Genomic DNA, 19,591 nt, shown 5'->3' with positions numbered 1-19,591 from the left:
GATGTAGAAGATGGAGATAGGAGCCACAATTATAAACTGCTTCCACTATGCTGTATTCAAAAGGCTACAACTGAGCAAGATACAGAGAATGGGCGGGGAGCAGAATGATGCCAACCACCCCCACAATGAGGCTCTTTCACTTGCCTAAGGGAGGCTGGCATGGAATTTCAGCAGAGACAGACAGTCATAAAAACTTACTTTGAGGTGGACAACACCACATGTTGCAAAATGCAACAGATAGATGAGACAACAGTAGATGCAATACACTCTTCAATTGAGGAGGTTTTTGAATACTGCCCCACTTTGAATACTGCCTGGCTTCAAATCTGAAGTTACGATGATTATAGAAATGCCCTAGAATTTTGCATGAAGTGCAATATGAAAACTCAGAAGATATTTGACTGCATTGACAACATAGCAGAGTATATTGCACTCATCCAAAGAAAGCAAGCTAAAGAAAAAAGAGCTAACTTCCAGCATTTTTCAGTGTTTTTTTTATTTTACAAGATTAGGCCACCATAAGGTTGAAAAACCATCACAAATTGAAAAATACAGATGTTTTTCACATCGTTACAGTGTCACTGTTTTTGTATTTTTTTTGATAGACTTCATTTGTAGGCAAAATATGGCTATATTGAGCTTCCTAAACTATACCAAAATGCCACTAACCACAAATGTAGTTTCAAGAGTTATCTTTTAACCAACTAACACTACCCTGGTTTGTGGGTGACAACTTCTGGGAAACACCCAGCTCCTTAGCATACGAGTTATCCAATTTCTAAGCCTTTTTAGCCAACCCAAATAGTACCTCCAAGTACTCCATCTTTTCTGCTAGGTCTTCCTGAGAGTGATTTTCTTTTTTTCACAACAATTCTTATGTTCCTTTTCATGCGTCTATCTGCTTTCTCTATTACTAGATCAACTTGAGGTTGGAAATGACTGTCCCCATTACTCATCTATCCAGTATATTTGTACGCTTGTTAAGTATTCTTTAACATGAAAAATTAAGAAGCTTACACATTATCATAATATCCCAAAGAATTTTATACATATTAATTACATTAATGTAAAATTCCTACTTTCACATAGCAAATTGAAGCTGTCAGTTGAGCTGTTTGAGTGATTCTTGATGAGGTTTAAATATTGTTTGGATGTTTGCTCTTTTACAAATACTTTAGGACCTGTTGTATCCTTCTGGTCAACTTAATTGGGCCCCAGTTTAATATCTCATCCAAAATCCAATGCTAGCAATGTGGTTGAACTACTTCGATCTAGATTACTGGTGAAATCCAGAATAGGGTTCTGACCCACAGATGAGAATTTCATACTGAACAAAGCTGACCCTCATGAAGGTACATTTTCCTTAGCTTACCATTCTCTTCATAATTTTATAAATCTGATTGTTTACCAACCCAGATTAATTAACTTTCATTGTAGTAATCATGGGATGAAATTTCAAATTGACATTCTGACATAGAACTGCTATTGTAGATCAGTTGCTTATTTTAGAAATTAACAATTCTATTGAAGTATGAATTTTAACCAGGAGAATGTAACTTCCTAGTTTGTTTATATTTGTTTGCAGCATTAAAATTGCCAACATTTTAGATAGTCAATGAGCAGGATTTTTCAGACGACAGGCTTTCTAGACACAGTTAGCAAAGAATGCATCCATGCCAACACTGTTGTCCCATGGTACTGCCGTTAGTGGAGTGGACAAAATTAGGACTGCAGGCAGCTCCTGATTTTCAGTCCCTGTGTCTAGGAGCACGTAAGTGTAGATGACTTCACTGCAGAATGGAGAGTGAGGTCTGTGGGTCTGTGGAGAGGGGTTTGTGTATTGTTGATGAAGAAGTTAACAAAGGCAATAGACATACCCATGGAGGGGGAAACATTCCTTGGGGGTGGTTGATGCTCAATCTGGATAGGAGACGATTGAAAGAGACACCTATGGTTGCCCTCACCCCCACCCATTCCCCCCTACCACTCATGAATATTTCCCCCTCAGCCTTAAAATGAGGCATGGTGGAAAGTATTCCCTAACTGGTCATTAGTTGTCCATTTAAGGGTCTTAGTTGAGGCAAGGCTGGCACACTGTCCTAGGCTGCCCCAATCTCTGAATAAAATTGCAAATTGGTCTGGGCAGGTGCGAGAGCAGTGTAAAGTACATCTGGAGATTTTTTTCTGATTTTCCCCAATTGAGCCCAATGTGTGACAGGTGTTTCGGCAGTTACAAAGTTTGAATAACTACTCCACTTAGCATAATCTTACATAGAATTGAGTATTTTAAAAAAAATCATACTCCCAGTAGATGTTAAATTAAGTGATTGCAATTAGATCTATGTGACATTTCCGATTATAAATAATTTCCACTAAGGTGCATTTATTCCTCGTGGAAGCATCCCTTCCTAAACGTTTGAACTGAAAGCAGAGGTTTTCCTGTCATTTGCATGCTATGACAATACTGCACAGTCTAACAAACATCCCCTTAGCAACTGCCCTGATTGTGTTAAAGCTAAATAGAAAAGAGTAACCATCCATATCCATAACTATCCAAACCATTGTAGTCACAACATCTATGCGACATGTGATGCCTTTTATGGCATAATAAAGAAATTATGGCCACATTCATGTTAAATCTGCCTTCAGTTGCATTTTTCAGGCATTCTTTCCGCTTTATATACGTACCTAATTGAAATGCATCAAGGATTTAGATAAAGCATTTATTCAACAATTGGTCTTGCCTTTTTCCAGTCACACTGATTATTTGGGCTAATTCTGTTAAATGGGTCTTTGATGAATGTCTTCTACTTTAACTATTTCCTCAAATTCTTAAAACAAGTAATAAAATGAAACATTGTTATTTTCTAATGTTATAAGGTACTGTTTTAGTTCATCTAAAATAGATATGGACGCTTGTCCTATTTAACAGCAAATTAGTTTTGAATGCTAGAATGATTTTTTTGATTAAGGGATTTGAGTGGTAATTAGTAATTACAACTCATTCAGCACAGAACAGCTTGAATGTGCTATCATGAGTAAAGTTTTGAAACTTGGGATTCAGTCACATCATTGATCATTTTAAGGCAGTAGTTCAGCATTGTAATACTTAAATTCATTCAGTATGTTTATTGCATTCTAAGCTACACTTCTGAATAAGGCAAGGTTTCCTAATTGTTCTACTTTTATATTTAATGTTTAATTTAAATAGCACTTCTATCAAAATACTTCATCGATAGGACATTGTCAGTAAAAGTTTTTGGAAAGTGTCTTGAGTTGTACATTGGAATGCAAGTTCTCTCAAATAGAGAAGCTAAGCAGAACTTTGCTGTTTGTGTGGGTTGGTAGGGAAGGCACGTGAATTTGTAAACATCGGTGCAGTCCATATACGGAAGCTTCTTACTCAAAATTGGAAATCAAAGCACTTTTCTTAGTACATATTTCAACAGGAATAATGTTTCTTGGTATAATTGCAATGTTGTTTAAAGAATTGTTTAACATTTATCTAATTGAGAACATAATATTCGACCTAGGAAAAGAACAACCCATTGCTAAATTCTCAGTAAGGCAGTGTGGGATAATTCAATTCAGCATGTGACCAGTTTCTACGATCTCTCTCTAAAATGTGCCTAGCAACCAATTTGATTAACACAGTGGTAAATTACTACCATGTTTTTTGTCTTTACATAAACCTGCTTGAAACAGGAATGTTAGGTTAAATATTTTGACCTTTAGGAGAGATTAAATTATTCATTGTCTTTAAAGGAATAAAATGTTTACTAGTTCTGAACCATTGTTCTGATTGTTACATGTGCCTGTTTCCGAGTCTAGTCGTGGAATTGCCTCGTGATATATATTATATTAATCTTAAACATGACTGAATTGGTGATGGTAGAATAGAAGTTGTTTTGCCCATTCAGTGCAAAAGTATGCCACTCTATACTGTGCTCTAAAATTGAGTTGACTGTATTTGTTAAGCCATTAGCAAGCATAGTATTAATTTTTGTAAGTTGGTTCTTTTTCCTGAGACTGTATCTTGAATACAGCTAAAGCATTCAGGGTAGCGCTGTTTGTTGGTTGTTACAGTTCTGTGTATAAATAGTTTTGCCACATTTTAGCCAGATCATTGTGTAAGCACTTAAAATAAAACTGCCCATGTTTCAGCACTAAATTGCCAATGTTGCTCAGGGAGCTTACAAAAATGGCTGGAGCGAGCAAAAGGGAAAATAGTGCTCTTGTGAGATTAGGATAAAGGCACACTGTTGGAGAGAAAAATAAGCTTTGTTCTCTAAGTGGTTGTACTGAAACTGAGTTGGCAGAGCAGATGCTTCAACTAGGTGCCCTGAGTGGAAAATTGTATCAATTACTGTCACTGCACCTCGATAAGGAGAAAGCAGCCCACTTTGTATGTAATACATTATGATTGCAACATGTACATTAACTTTACCTCAAATTTTTTTTTCATCTTTGCAGTATGCACTGGCAGATTTGTTGCTCTTTGTTTTAATTATCCATTCCAATGCTGACATTGTCCTAATTATAAATCCTGATAGTTTAATTGTGTTTGTGATAGCCTCTGCCACTGACCATAGAACTTTCAAAACTCTTGAACCATTAAACTTGGATTTTGCTCCATCACAACAGGCTTTAGTTTAAGCTAGCATGCTATGTAAGTGCTTGATGTTAGCCTTATTATGTTCATTACAGTACATTTATCCACATTAAAAACCAGAGGCAGTTGCATTCCCTCCTGTGTCTGGATCAGACTGTAATTATGTTACAAAAGGATCTGACAGCAGCACAGATCTTGATGCTATCCATGAACAGGTGCCCAATAGCCTCAGTATTTTCACCAAAGTCATTTTGAAGAGTAATGACCAGAACACTAATCTTTGTGCGATTGCACTTGGACCAAGTCTCCGTGTGACATTGCCACCAATAATAATGGATCTTTTATCTAAGAATGCAGGGAGAATCATCAACCCCCAGTTTCGTGGGGGCACCCCTTTCATTGGCTGTCAAACTCTTCCCCATGTCAGTCAGGACCAAATACAGAGGCAGGACTAACCAACTATGGATTTCAGACAGACCATGGCAGCCGTTAGTGTAGTTGATATTAAAGTGCTGTAGCTTCAGTTTAGAAGATGGTAGTTTGAAAACAATTTGGAATGCCTCAGGAGAACCAGAGGCCTGAAACCTTTGATGTGGACCTGTAGATTCTGCAGGAAGCTGTAAGAAAAGAGGAGGAAGGTTCTGTTTGGAATGTGACAGGAGCAGGCCACCCACCCAAGCTAAGTGGATGTAACTGACACAGGGAAGAATTGAAACTAGCATGACCTGATGCACTCTGGCAAGATGTGTGCAACCCTAATCCTGAGGACCAATCTCTAGATACTCACCTTCCAACAGATACCTTAGCAGATGCTTCAGGATGCATGGCTCTGAACATGAGGAAATGCATGGCAAAGTACTTGATGCTCCTCAGAATGGTTCAGAGCTATGCTGATGCTGAGAACTTGCTGGCTTTGCAATACACACTTTCTAATGAATGGGAGCAGCTGGCAATAGAAGACAGCATTTCTTTTCCTTGCAGGAGGAATAGGCACATAATGCACAGGAGAGGGCCCAGACTGGTGGAGGAGTTATCTTTGCATGGCCAGAGCCAGGGAGGAGGTAACATTGAATATGGACAAAGCAATGGACATGGACCATGAGGAAATTAGGGACATGAGCATTTGTGATTTTTTTAAAAATTCATTCATGGGATGTAGACACCAGACTTTTTTTTTTGCTGATCCATAGTTGCCCTTGAGAACATGGGAGTGAGCTGTTTCTTGAACCACTACAGCTCAAATGTTGTAGGTAGACCCGCAATACCATTAGGGAGTGTGTTCCAGGATTTTGACCCAGTGATACTGGGGGAATTGCGATGTATTTCCAAGTCAGGATGGTGAATGATCTGTAGGTGTTGATGTTTCCTTGTATTTGCTGCCCTGGTCCTTTTGACATACAATTGCAGTAGGTTTGGAAGGCCCTAAGGAGCCATGGTGAGTTTCTGCAGAGTGCAAAGGCTCCTTGTCCATTTCAAAATAGCTTCTTTGCTGGTTGATCTTATGCTGAAGTCATGGATACTGTGGCTTTTCTATCTCATTTTGCTATTCCTCTACATTCCTGATGCCCAGTACTCTGCCCTTTGTGTTGCCTCTTATCCGCACAGGATGCAATATCCGAGAGTCTGTCCACCATTACCATCAACTGCTTTTCTTGTATGGTGATTTAACAAGGTTGGCCAGTTGGACTTCATAGAATATGAGTTCCCTGACTGGGGCTTGTAATCTGGCTGACAAATAAAAAGGGTGAGCATCAGAGATATTGACACTCAGGTGCCTGACTCTGTAAGGGGTGGTACTACAGTTCCCGACTGTTCACGTGTAAATAAAGGATGACTTGGTGATGGGATACCGACCTCAGTGGAGTTATTTCAGTGACAATGAGAGTAAAGCACAGTCCTGAAGAAACTCACTTGCAGCAGTCGTCTTTGAGTTTGGGCAAGCACTTCTTACATCATGCCTTTATTTGGGAAGCTTAACTCGTTCAACCTTGCTGTTGAGGACTGGGCCCAGTATGTGGAAAGAACACATTTTTCTGGGAAAATGACATTGCAGCAGCTGAAAAACAACAAATAATTCTCCTGACAGTCTCTGGAGCTGCAGCTTTTTTTGTCATTAGGAGCCTTATTTTCCCTCAGGCACTATATACTAAAACCTTTCAAGAAGTGACTGACATAGTCAAGGAATATTACAACCCCTAGCCTCCTGTAATTCTGAGATGCGAAAGTATCACTTTTCCTCACCAATTTGAGAACTAAGGGAATCCTTATCGGGATTTTTGTCTAAATTAAGTCTGATCTTCCCAAACCTGGAGGGAGTGTGTAACAGCTTCAGGAACTCCAATCCAGACACAAGATGCCACCAAGCGGCAGACAGTTTGATACAGGGACAAAGTTTGGCGTAAGAATAGTGGAAATGCCCCCGCATGGGTAGGACGCATGGTCAACGCGAGGTCAGGAACAGTGACGTATAAAGTACAGGCAGGGACAACTGTCTTGAATAAGCATGTTAACCAAATGAAAGCAATAAATTCTCAAATGATGTGGGAGCAAACAGTGCCCTGTCACTCAAACCATCAGAAATGCTGCCAGAACCTGTGGATTCACCCTCTCTGTAAGCGTCGTCAAGTCCTCTGAATCAGAGATGGACATAAAGGAAGTAGCCACCTTGGAGCCTTTGCCACTGGAAGAAGAGTGTGCAATTCTACTGAGGTGCGCTTGGCACAAGAAACAGACTCCCATGCGTTACACAATCCATATGTCAGACGTTGAGTCAGAAGAACTTGACACAGTGCTAAAACGCCCTGGGAAGCTGTCCAAGAAAAAGAATCGCCCTATGTCCATGGACTCCAAGGTGAAGGATGTAGTGATTGTAATAAGATCAGCCAGCTGAACCTCAGAATATCAGCTTCCTGACTGGGGCTATTAATCTGGTCCAATCAAGGAGCCATGGCTGACATATGAAAGAGGTAAGTATCAGGGATGCTGATATTCTGGTGCCTGACTCTGTCTGAGGCAGTACTACAGTCAATGACTGTTCATGTCTAAATAAAAGGTGACTTGGCGATGAGATATTGACTTCAGTGGAGTTGTTTCAGCTTGTGCTGTGGTGGCCCTTTTTTAATAGTGATTGAGAGACCCTTCCTCTTAAAGACCTTTAATGCCAGAATGATGAAAACATCCTTCACTTCCCAGGTGCTTATTGCCTACTCTCCTCACTATCTTTACTAATCCAGTAGCATCTGTTTTCTCAATGGTCAAATCCCACTTTGTGTCATTCACTCTTTTATTATGTCCAGGTAATTCTCTGGGACAACTATGACCAGCTCCCCAATGTGTGTTCACCTCCATTCAAGCTGGACTGCCCCAAATAATGCATTCAACCCATGCATCCTCCTGAAAATCAGTGTGTGCTCCTTAATGAGTTCTCAATGAGCTCTTTAATGTTAATTCTTCATCTTAATGGATCAGGCAAGATCACCACCAACCTACATAACAGCTAGTGCTAGTGTAATTGTCCTGATTCTGCCCCAAAATGCAAAAGTTTCAAGTGACTGTTTTGTAATGCCCAGCTATCAATATCTGTGTGAATATCTTCACTTATAATATCCAATATTCACATCGTCTGGCCAAAAATGTACAAGTGGCCAACATTGAAGTCCACCTGTGATTATTCACCACATTGTTGAGGAACTGACAGGCATGAAACTATACCCAATCAATGTACCTGTGTATTTAAGAAGGGTCAAGCTGTCAACGTGTATAAAAGGGGAAGGGAAGAAGAATTGATAAGGGGAGCAGATGTAAGAACTGAAAGGTCAAATGTGATCAGAAAAGAAATAAAATTTTAAAACAACCTTTCTGTATTTTGTGAATTGATTACTGTCAGCAGTTTGGTGCAACTTCTTAAAGTCACTCTGTCTACATAATATTGAATTTATTCCATTTCACCTGCAGAAGCAGTTAATTCTGTGCTGTTTAACTTTTTTTAAATTCATGGAGTGTGGACATTTTTGCCTGTCCTTAATTACCTTTGAGAAGGTGGTGGTGAGCTACCATCCTGAGCATGGGTGTAGTAACAGTGCTGTCTGAAAGGGCTGATGTGGGGGTGCTGGTGTTTGACTGGGTGGTCAAAGTCAGATGTCAAATGACACCAGATTATAGTCCAACAGGTTTATTTGAAATCACTGGACCCAAAATGTTAACTCTGATTTCTCTCCACAGGTGCTACCAGATCTGCATTTTTAAAGCAATCTCTGTTTTTATTTCTGAATTCCACCATTCTCATTTATTTCAGGCTTTTTTAAATTTACATCAATGAGTTATGTTCTTCTAAATTGTATCTATTTTATATATTCACCACTCATCCTCACAGATAATAGGTTTGGATAATATTTGACCACAAAAGGAATTCATGTGATTTTCACACCTTGGCATATTTCCTCACACTAACGAGTTTAGGGACGTTTTTACTAAGATGTATGAATTAAGAAATTATTGTTATAACAGTAATGGAGCTTTTGATGCATTTTTACACAGCTGTCTAAGTATCAACACAAATCTAAAAAAAAACTATGATGATAAATGCTGACTGCTTAAACCATAACCAACTCACCAGATTGCAACCAGAATCCTCAAATGATTAATATCTGCAACAAGGTTGCTAGTTAGAAGGAGTCGGTTGATTTTTCAGACTTTTAAACTATCTCCTTAATTTCCTTTTTTAAATTAGCTAAATGTGGACGCTTTGACTCCACCGAATGCTGCCAATTTAAATTCCAGTGCCATGTTTTTATTTCATGCTACTCTGTTCACTAATTTTTTTAGTGTGTGGATAGAAATCCCTTCCTCCCCCTCTTCAGTCCTTTTCATTTAGTTACTGAGGAAGTCCATCTGGTATTTAGCCTCACATTTGTCAGTGAATACTGACGCGTTCATAGGGACTTAAGTTAGCACATTTGCAGGGTACCACAGACTCATTGTGAGTATAGGGTGATAGCATACAACGTTGCAGAAGCAATCTCACAGAAACCAGATCTGTAACCAGTTTATAAACTTCTGCAGGTAAGAGCACATTTGTGTTTCCCTGAAACTTTTTGCAACAGACTCATTGTGGTATAGGGAACTATTGACATTAGATTGTGTTATCGTGCAGTAGATTGTGTATCATTTTCAAAGAAACTGCAATTGTGAAATGTATCAAGATTACTCTTCTGTTATTGATATTTTGTAAAACCATTGACCACTATTGTACAGTCCATAGTAGTTTTTGACTATACATAATACATTTTGTAAGTGGTTTGTATTTTTTTAAAAAATGCGCACTACTTTGTTTTGGAAATGACCAGTGAGCGAAGAACCAGCACTAGATTAGTAATGCACGTAGTCTATATATCAAATATGCTTCCACAGTGATTTTTTTTTAAGTGAAGGGGCTTTGAGGTGAGACATTTTAAATTCAAAGTTGTGTTATAAATCTCTGTTCACTTTGCAAATTACATCTGACAATGAATGGTAAGTTTTCTTCTTAATGAATTGAAGCATTGATAAGAATAGCCAGTAGCTATTGTGTCTGTCTCTACTTCTTGGTGCTATGAACCTCAAACAGACTTCAAATTCAAACTGTGGTGTATTGTCCTGTGGATGAATACTCGTCTGTGGGGCCCCTGCTTGGGCTGGTTGAGCATCTCAGCAGTTGGTCATTTGAAAAATGAGAAAGACCAAGAATTAAAAGTTGATTTAGGATAAGTGTGCAATGCTAAGAAAAACCTATTGTATGCTGAATAGTTTAGTTTGATGTGTTATTTGGCTTCCTATTCCAAAATACTTTTACTAGAAACTTAGATTTTGTAATTTATGATGCACACCCCCAAGCTGTTTGTATTTTGCAAAATGTTAAATGTCTTACTTTTCAGCATCTCCAAATGCTAACTGTTATTTTCGAAATTGAGAAGTATGGCGCTTTTTAATAGTCTTGTGAACTAAATTCTGGAAAATGGCATTTGACTTTATTGTTTTATTCTACAAAGAGCAAAGTGAAAATTTGATTAAACTATATGCCCCATAAAATGCTTAATGTGAATACAGCCAATAAGATGTTGACCATCCAGTATTTTATATTAGGTTACAAATTCCCTTCAGACATGACGTAATCCCTGTTTAGGGCTGAGAAGCTGTAGCATGTTACATATGTATGTAACCTGGGAGCTGTGATCATTGTTCCAGAAGAATTTGATGATGTCAGAGACTCATTTCATTATGATGGTAAGTTCGGCTGGGGTTAAATTAGGGAGTGGGGGTGGGGGACGGAGTCACCCTTTACTTTCTTTGTCATGCCTGGTTCCATTCTAATAATTTAAATGTCACTAATCATGCTGTCTGGCTGAACCATGAGTGCAGAGCACTGCCGGGTCGCCAGCCTTTTAAAGTTGCTCATGACAGGTGCTTCTCCTGTCCAATCTTTGGTGTAGACAAATTCGTCTTCATTTTAAACTCGTCTAATGCTTGAATGCACTTGAAATCATTTTCATAAATAATGGTAAATTTATTTGTGGAAGAATCCACCATGTCATATTTTCTTTTGCTAATCGTTGAAACACCTGGAATGCTGCTCAGAAATTTAGAGGTTTAATGATTTATAGCTTATTAATTACTTTTATTTGGAGGTTTTTTTGCCATAGTTTCATTTCCAGTAATCTTTGTAAACCTTGTTGTGTTCCTCTCCTGTGCCACCTGCCAAGCAAATCACTCAGTGCTTTGCAGATTTATATTGATGACCTACTTAAAAAAGAGATGAAAATGGGCCAGGCCTTCAGTTCCTATTTCAAGCAGGTGAATAAGCAAGATTCAGAATTTTGTCTTATGAAAATTGCACAGAAAGAACCTGCAACTACCTGTAATGTAGTGCCTAACATGCTGCACTGTCACCTCATTTGAGTTTGCATTATACAGCAATTTATTCTAGGTTATTCTGTTTCATGATTAATTTCCATGAAACAGAAGCTCAAGATCATCATTTAATTAGCACTAATACTATCACCATATCACATCTAGTTTCCCGTAATTGCATTCATCATATTTGATTTATACTGTGTTTAGGTATTACCTCACATCAGATTCATAATTTTGATTTATGCCCAACTAAATCAACAGTTAAATATTTTGTTATTGCAAAAAAACCTTGTATTTAATTCTTGTGCAAATTCTTTTGATAAATCAATCATAAAATTTGGAGATTTTGCACAAAATAAGAAAGAAATTATATTTTCAATTGCAATGTAAGGTTTCAAATAATGAAAAGTGAATTTATAAGATTAAGCATCTTTCAAAAACATGAGCATGATGTATTGATAGATTATAAGTTCAATCACCAGATCACTAAATTGAAATGAAATCAATATAGTTCTCTCTACTGCTTACTTCTACTTTAACAGTATCATGTTATATCATCCAACCAATTTCAAATGTGCCAAAATACACTAAAAGTTTGGAGGTGTATTGAAACAGGCACAATTTTAAACCTTAAACATGCAGTCTTGAATGTATATGTATTTTTTCACATTTTCAGGATGTCTTGAAGCTCTTCACAGCCCACAGATTGCCTTTAAAGCACAGTTACTGTTGCTATGGGAGGAAATATGTCAGCCAATTTGCAGAATTGACCCCACAATGGCAGAATTATAAATGGTCAGTTGATCTCTCTAATGGTGTTGGTTGAGGGATAAATGTTAACCCAGACCTGGGTTAGAAAATCCCCTTTGCTGCTTCTGATAGTGCTGTGGGACTTTTTACAACTAGCTGAATAGGGTGATAGGATCTTAGTGTCTCATCTGAAGGATGGTACTTCTGACAAGGCAGCACTCCCTCATGCAACAGTAAAGTGTCGATCTAAGTTATGTGCTCATAATTGGGTTGAGGCTTGAACTCATCACCCACTGAATGAGAAGCAAGAGTGCCATACTTTGCATCAAGTTACAGGTTCAAAATTTATAGTGCATCCAAATTTTTAAAATAATTACCAAGACCACAAATGCTATTTTGTGAAGTCACTAAATAAAACAAGATTGAGTCGCAAACTGCAAAATGAACACCCACTTAGCTTTCTGTGCTGGAAACAGAATGGTTAATGCAGGACGAGTTTAAAGGATAAATTAAAATTGTTATTATTTCTCTACACGTTGATAGGAGCATTTCTCTTGAGAGAGTGACACTTCAACACTCATTTTGCTATGTTAATTTTTACTTTGTTCACTTTTATGAAACTTAGTTTTTCTGAGTTTGGACGGACTAAATAACCATACATAAGAGGCAGGAAGAGGTTGTAAAATTTGGTTTTGACTAAAGATTTGGAGTAATTGTTTGGGCACACACTTAGTACTTCAGATTAGAGAGCAACATACATAAATACAGAGAATTGGATCTGGTTCTTAACAGCTGCTGAATTCATGAGTTTTTCTTTGCATTCCTAACATGATTATTAGAGTGTGATCAAATTCTTTACAGCTCATGAAAGAAAGATGCAACGCGTGCCGAAAGGGGAAAGCCTACATCTGTCACATCTGGAAAAGCCAGAGTTCCTATAACACATACTTTTATGAAGTTAATTCGTTTCTTTTATTAAAAGAAACAAAGTGGCTATTTAGATTTGGTTTGGAAATGAATTAAAGCAAAAATGCTGAATGTGTCTTATTCTTGTGATGCATAATTTAAAATAAGCAGCGCAAAATAGATATATTTAAATATGTGTAGAGTCAAACTCGGTTAGCTTGTAGCTTATTGTGCAAAACATTAGTTAGTTGTTTCATAGATTCTTACATCTTGGAAGATGCCCCCAGCTCCATTCTGACATTTTTGAACATATTTTTGGTTACTCATTCTGCATTTTCCTTCTTTGACTGGTCATCGGTCTTCCCATTTGTTGAGGCTATTTAATAAGATCATGGCAGTTACAATATATAAGCAGGTCTTAGTGCATCTCATTTTTGATGATCTGATTCACCTGCGGTTAGGTGGTTGGCCAGGAAATCTTTAAAACAATAATAATGCAACTCAGAGTTTCAGTAAGAGCTGGGCTGCAGTTGTGCTAGAAAGCAATATTATTCCTGATTGAGAACTTAGTCAAAATTTCTAGTAATCTTTTTTTTTCTGGAGTTAACGGTTGTCAAAAGTGTGGAGTAGTGTGTTTTGGGTAAGTAATTATTACCTTTATTCGTTCATTTATGTTTAAATGTTAGCTATGTTTCTACAAGAGTTTTTGCTCCTCTTATAATAATTTCAGGCTAGCTGCAAAAAGGTATACAGTCTGGGACTTCTGTCTATAAGTAACTGCTGTAAGAAAATTACAGAAGATATATAATGGCATAGCTATTTTAGCCATTGGATTAGGTATAGTAATGATTTTAATGCTACTTCTTTTTTTGGTTAATATTTGGGTGATGTGGTGGTAGTCTAGAGATTACCACCACATCAGAGGGCACCACATCAGAGGGTCTCTGGATTACCACATCACCTAAATATTAACCAAAAAAAGAAGTAGCATTAAAATCACAACTATACTTAATCCAACAGCTAAAATAGCTATGCCATTATATATCTTATGTAATTTTCTTATAGCAGTTACTTATAGACATGAGTTCACATCTCACTATATCAGCTGGAGGAAATTAACTTTGCGATCAAATCTGGATTATAAAGCTCATCTTAGAAATGGTGACCACAAAACTATCAACAATTGTTTTAAAAATCTATCTAATGTCCTTTAGGGAAGGAAATCTGCCATTCTTAACAGGTCTGGCCGAATGTGACTTCACACCACAGAAATGTGATTGACTCTTAATTGCTCTCTAAAATGGCCTAGCAAGCCACAAAGTTCAAGGGTAGTTAGGGATGGACAACACATCCTCACCATCAAAGCCCACATCCCGGCAACGAATAAAAAAAGTTTTGTAAGGCACGCTAATCTTGCTGACAGCTATTATTTGCACAAAATCTTATAGCAAGATTTTAGGGTGGATGTAGAAAACATTTTCACTTGTGGGTGAGTTGAGAAAAAGTATTATAAATATACCACAGATAGCCACTAAATTCTGAAATAAAATATTTAGGAGGATTTTCTTTACATAGAAGGTAGGTTTGGAAAGGTTAGAGATTCGGGAGGGACACAGCCTTGCATGAATTTAAATAGGACAAGAATTTTGCATTTCAGATCGAAGGGGACTGGAACGTGTGCCATATGGAGTAGCTAAAGAAGAAAATATTAATGCAATTATGAGAAGACTTGCCATTAACCCAAAGGGAAAAAGAAATGGGTTGTGAGGGCTGGGTGGGAAAAGATAATTGAAGTCGGAGGATAACTTTTGTGGAAAAATGCAGACACAGGCTAGTTGAAGTATAGGTCTGTTTTGATGCTATGTAAATAATTGTTTATAGAAGTGATTGAGTTCCTATTTGAATTACATAACTAACTGTAATTTAAGCTGTTCTGTTCATCCTCCCACTTAAAAGAAATGATTTTATTTTTCTACCTTGCACCATCCCTGAGTTAAGGGTTGCCTTTTCCCAGGCCAGTTCTTGTAGCATACTTGACCCACCTGCTGCAAAATTCATAGACTTGAGTTCAGTTTTCTTTCTACCTGTAAGAAGTCAGTCTGTATTCCAAAAATGGCTGTATTATAGAATCGTGTCTTTAACTCCAAGTAAAATTGATGTGGGTGATTCAATTAAAATAACTGATCTATTTGTACCACTTTCTCATTTTTCCATGCATTTGATTTATTCCATCACCATGTTCATCACATGATACTGTCATTCCCATTTATCACAATGTTTTTATACAGGGAAAAGGACAGTAAGTAAATGGTATGGTGTGGGAACAAGCTAGCTTAACTTTGACTGGTGGAGGGAAATCAACAGAGAGGAAGGCAACAGAACATAATCACATCTTAAGAGGGTTTCTCAGCGGAAAGGAAAATTGTAGCTTTTTTGCTTTAAGTATTTGTTGGCAAGGTAATTCTTAAACTTTGAAGTAGTATATATTAATCATGTGTTTTGTTTTTTGTTTCAGAACTGTAATAGCATAATTATTCCCACACAGTCTTTACAGTGTGGTTTGTCAGCATCAATTCATGAAGAATTAAGGCAGCATTTACACTGTGATCTAAGGTCTTTTAAGAACGAGATAGAAATTTCCAAAACTTGAATTTTGAGAACCTTTATAGCCAGCAATGAGAGAAGGCATTCATAATTTCAGGGCAAACTCGGTTCTGACACGGTTGAAATTTTCTTAAATTCTATTAAGAGTGCACCTTTTTAGTCTCTCTTGTAAGATATATATAATGTTGGCTTGACTGGGGTGAGAAAAGGTTCTTCATTAAGTGTTGCCAAAATAAGTTAACACATTGGAAAACTTAAACTTCAGAGATTAGCTAGTGATGTGCTTTATGCAAAACAGGACCAATATTTGTTTATTGAACTACGTTGGTTTCTTGGCTGCCAGCCTATAATATTGTGTCTAAATAATCTTTTATACAGCTTATGTCATCACTACATTTGAGAAAAGATTCTTAAATTAAACACGTTTGTTTGGTATTGTTGCACTATGTAATTTTGACATGATGAATGGCTTTTTTGTAGGCAATTGAGTTATTTCAGCAACTCAGCAAAGCTACTGTAAAACAGCTGGTATGTCACAGTTGGTTCCCATCTGCTCTTAGACACAGTCATGTTTGAGTTTCAGGGAACCAAAATCTCATGTACCATTTTCTTGAGAATTTTCCGCCAGAGAAGAAAAGCATTGTCACATTTGCTGAAAACGTGTTGTTGTGAGTTGTTAGTATAATAAATTTAAGTGTCGTTCCCACATGTACAGAAAAATCTTCATTACAGTGCATAAGAAAATTAAAAAGAAGCCTCATTCCTACAGGTACTTACTCCAGCCATTTAGTTGGTTTTGTATGTCGCTAACTGCACTAATAGTGAGTGATTTATTTTCCTAAATTTTGATATCCTTAAAATGTATTTTGTGTTAGAACTCTTCTATCCTTTTTCTTGTTTTTAAATCTTGAACCTTTAAAAAATGCTTTTTATATCAGTTTATTTGTATTTGTATTTGTTACAGGCTTATGAGTGGGCCCTAGAAGGTATGCGACACCTTGCGTGCATCAGCATGGATGACTGCAGTTCCCCAGAATGCTGTGGGTCAGTTGTGAAATACCTGGACAATCATCATCGTCAGCATCCTGAAATTCCAGATGTTGAGTTTCAAGAAATGAAAGATTTGGCATGTGAATTAAAAAGTGAGAAAGGAATTAAACAGTGGAAATTTGCTTGGTCCAAATGTCAAGAGACAAAGCTTATCTTTGAAAAGAAGCTGGAGACTGCATTGCGAACAAGGACGTCATTGCCATCAGACCATAGACTTTCTGATATTAACATTATAAAGAATGAAATTATTAACTTAGGACAAAGGAGACATTCAGGTGGAATGGAGCAAAGATTACAGTGTGAAAGGGGTATTGCAGGATCCAGCAGTGGTAGTTGTTTACTCAACAGGTCAGCGCATGGTGGAATGTGGCAGAGAGAAAAAAACTCATCACAATCTTCAGGCATTTGTTACAGAAATATAAAACATAAGGATGTTTTTATACCAGAATCTGTTCTTGGCAAAAACTCTAGCCCAGGTTTCCAAGGCTTTGATCAAACAGGAGTAGGGAGAACTTGCACTCCAGCTCGTACATCAACACCAGATGCTTGTAGACAGTTGCATAATATCTCTAATGAAGCCTACTATTGCAGTAATGTTGACTCTTCTTGCATAGAGTCTAGATGTCTCTCAACACCAGATCCCCAGAATCAACATCTGAAAAAACTATTACGGAAAGCGCAGAGTTTTGACTGTTCACCCAGTGATACCCACAGGTATCATTCATGTCAAAGAGCTTACAGTGAACCTGCAAGGCGTGGAAACACAGGGGTATTCATTAAAGGACTAGAAGTGAGCAGCACTGAACTTAATGATAGACCTTATACCCCCAAACAGCAAGCTTTATTTGGTTGGACTGGAAATCAGACAGAAAGTCACAGAAGCCATTATGCCTTACGAGATACAAAGTCTAAGGGCAGGTGGGTATTAATTTAATCCATGATTCATTTGAATTGTTGGCTTTTTAACCGAGTACTGTGTAAATGGGATTGTACCAAAGTATTGCAGTGTTATTTCAGAAATATGGAGGAAATGGTAACCAATCGTTTTCATCCCTCTAATTGTGAGGAAAAAATTGGATCTTGCTGCATCTGTTTTATGGGCACGAGGAGGACCAATTTCAGAGACCAGTTTCTGGTAAACGTATACAGATTCAGCTGGGAAACTTTAAATGAAACCTCTTTCACTGTGCAGATATTTCTTAACCTTTTGTGAGCTAAGGTAGCTTTCAGTTGTTTCAGCGGCAGGAGTCTGGGAGGAAGCGCGAGGGCAGCCTGGGAAGGTAAGCTTTTCAATTATAAAAGCCTTACCTCGCGTGACTGCGGCCTTTCAGTTGTTTCAGCGGCGGGAGTCCGGGAGGAAGCACGAGGGCAGCCTGGGAAGGTAAGCTTCCACCCAATAAATTTGGGAGTTAACTAATACCTGAGACACTACACGCGTAGTGTCTCCCACCCTTCCACCTCCTCTAACCTAATAATAACGATTAAGTGTGGTGACCAGGTAAGCTATTTGCATTTTTTTTTCTCATCTCTTTGTTATCTTTCGGGGTGGTCACCTAGACACCAAATCCTCTGGGAGCGGGTCGGAAGGCAAAGCCGGAGTCTGTTTGAGTATATAACGGAGTAAGCTTACTGGTGCAGAGAACACTGCGAAACTAAAAAAAATAATTAATTTTAAATAACTAACTAAGTAGAGATGGCAGGCCAGGTGATGTGTTGTAGCTGTATGATGTGGGAGCTAGCTGATCCCATTGAGAATGCCAGTGACCACATCTGCAGCAAGACACCGCCCTATTCACGTCAATAGACATACCACTGGCAAGGGAAACAATGACAACACTACTTGAACAAGAACACGACCCCAGTGAAACCATCTCCAAGGACAACATGCTTAAACTACTGGACCTATGCCTGACCACCCACTTCACCTTCAACGGCCAAACATACGAGCAAATCAACGGGATACCCATAGGCCTATCTCCGGACTCATAGCAGAAGCAGTGATGCAAAGACTGGAAAGGACTGTCCTTCCGCAAATCCAACCTAAACTATGGATACGCTACGTAGACGACACCTTTGTCAACATTAAACGGACCAAATTAGAAGAGACACACAAACTCATAAACAACACCCTCACCGGAATAAAATTCACCAGAGAGGAGGAGAAGAACAAACAACTCCCATTCCTGGACGTCATGGTAGAGCGCAAGACAAATGGGGAACTGCAAATGAAAGTACACCGAAAAGCCACACACACAGACCAGGTATTGAACTTCAATAGTAACCATCCCAGCACACACAAACACTATTTAAAAGGGCGACAACACACTGCAGCAACATGGAACTACGCCAAGAGGAGGAGGAATACCTCTTCCAAGTGTTCAAGGATAATGGATATCCAAAGAACTGGGTCAGGAGATGCCTACAGGAACAGCATCAGAAAGATTCTACACGCCCTGACACACTCATCACACTACCCTACATCAGGAACACGTCAGAACTCACCACAAGACTTCTACGACCGCTGGGCATCAGAGTGGCACACAAACCCACATCAACCCTATGACAAGTGCTCACCCGAACTAAAGACCCACTCCCCGCCATGGACAGGACCAATGTCATCTACAAGATCCCCTGCAGAGACTGCGAGAAACACTACATCGGACAAACAGGAAGGAAACTAACAACAAGAGTACATGAACACCAACTGGCTACAAAAAGACATGACCAATACCCACTCATCTCAATCCACATGGACAAGGAGAACCACGACTTCGACTGGGA

At 38.3% G+C, this 19,591-nt stretch overlaps 1 protein-coding gene across 2 annotated transcripts in view; it reads left to right on the top strand.

Moving 5' to 3' along the window:
• The window catches only part of plekhg4 (pleckstrin homology domain containing, family G (with RhoGef domain) member 4), a 182,805-nt gene that overhangs the window by 129,704 nt on the left and 33,510 nt on the right, over window positions 1-19,591 (top strand). For both annotated transcript variants that reach the window (XM_048606077.1, XM_048606076.1), the window contains exon 14: window positions 16,725-17,728. In XM_048606077.1, the coding sequence (XP_048462034.1) occupies window positions 16,725-17,728 (1,004 nt within the window). The remainder of the gene's footprint in view (window positions 1-16,724; window positions 17,729-19,591) is intronic.

This window comes from Rhincodon typus, chromosome 15 (genome assembly GCF_021869965.1).
Source record: "Rhincodon typus isolate 14 chromosome 15, sRhiTyp1.1, whole genome shotgun sequence".
Lineage (NCBI taxonomy): Eukaryota > Metazoa > Chordata > Chondrichthyes > Orectolobiformes > Rhincodontidae > Rhincodon > Rhincodon typus.
This window is presented reverse-complemented; position numbering and strand designations above follow the sequence as displayed.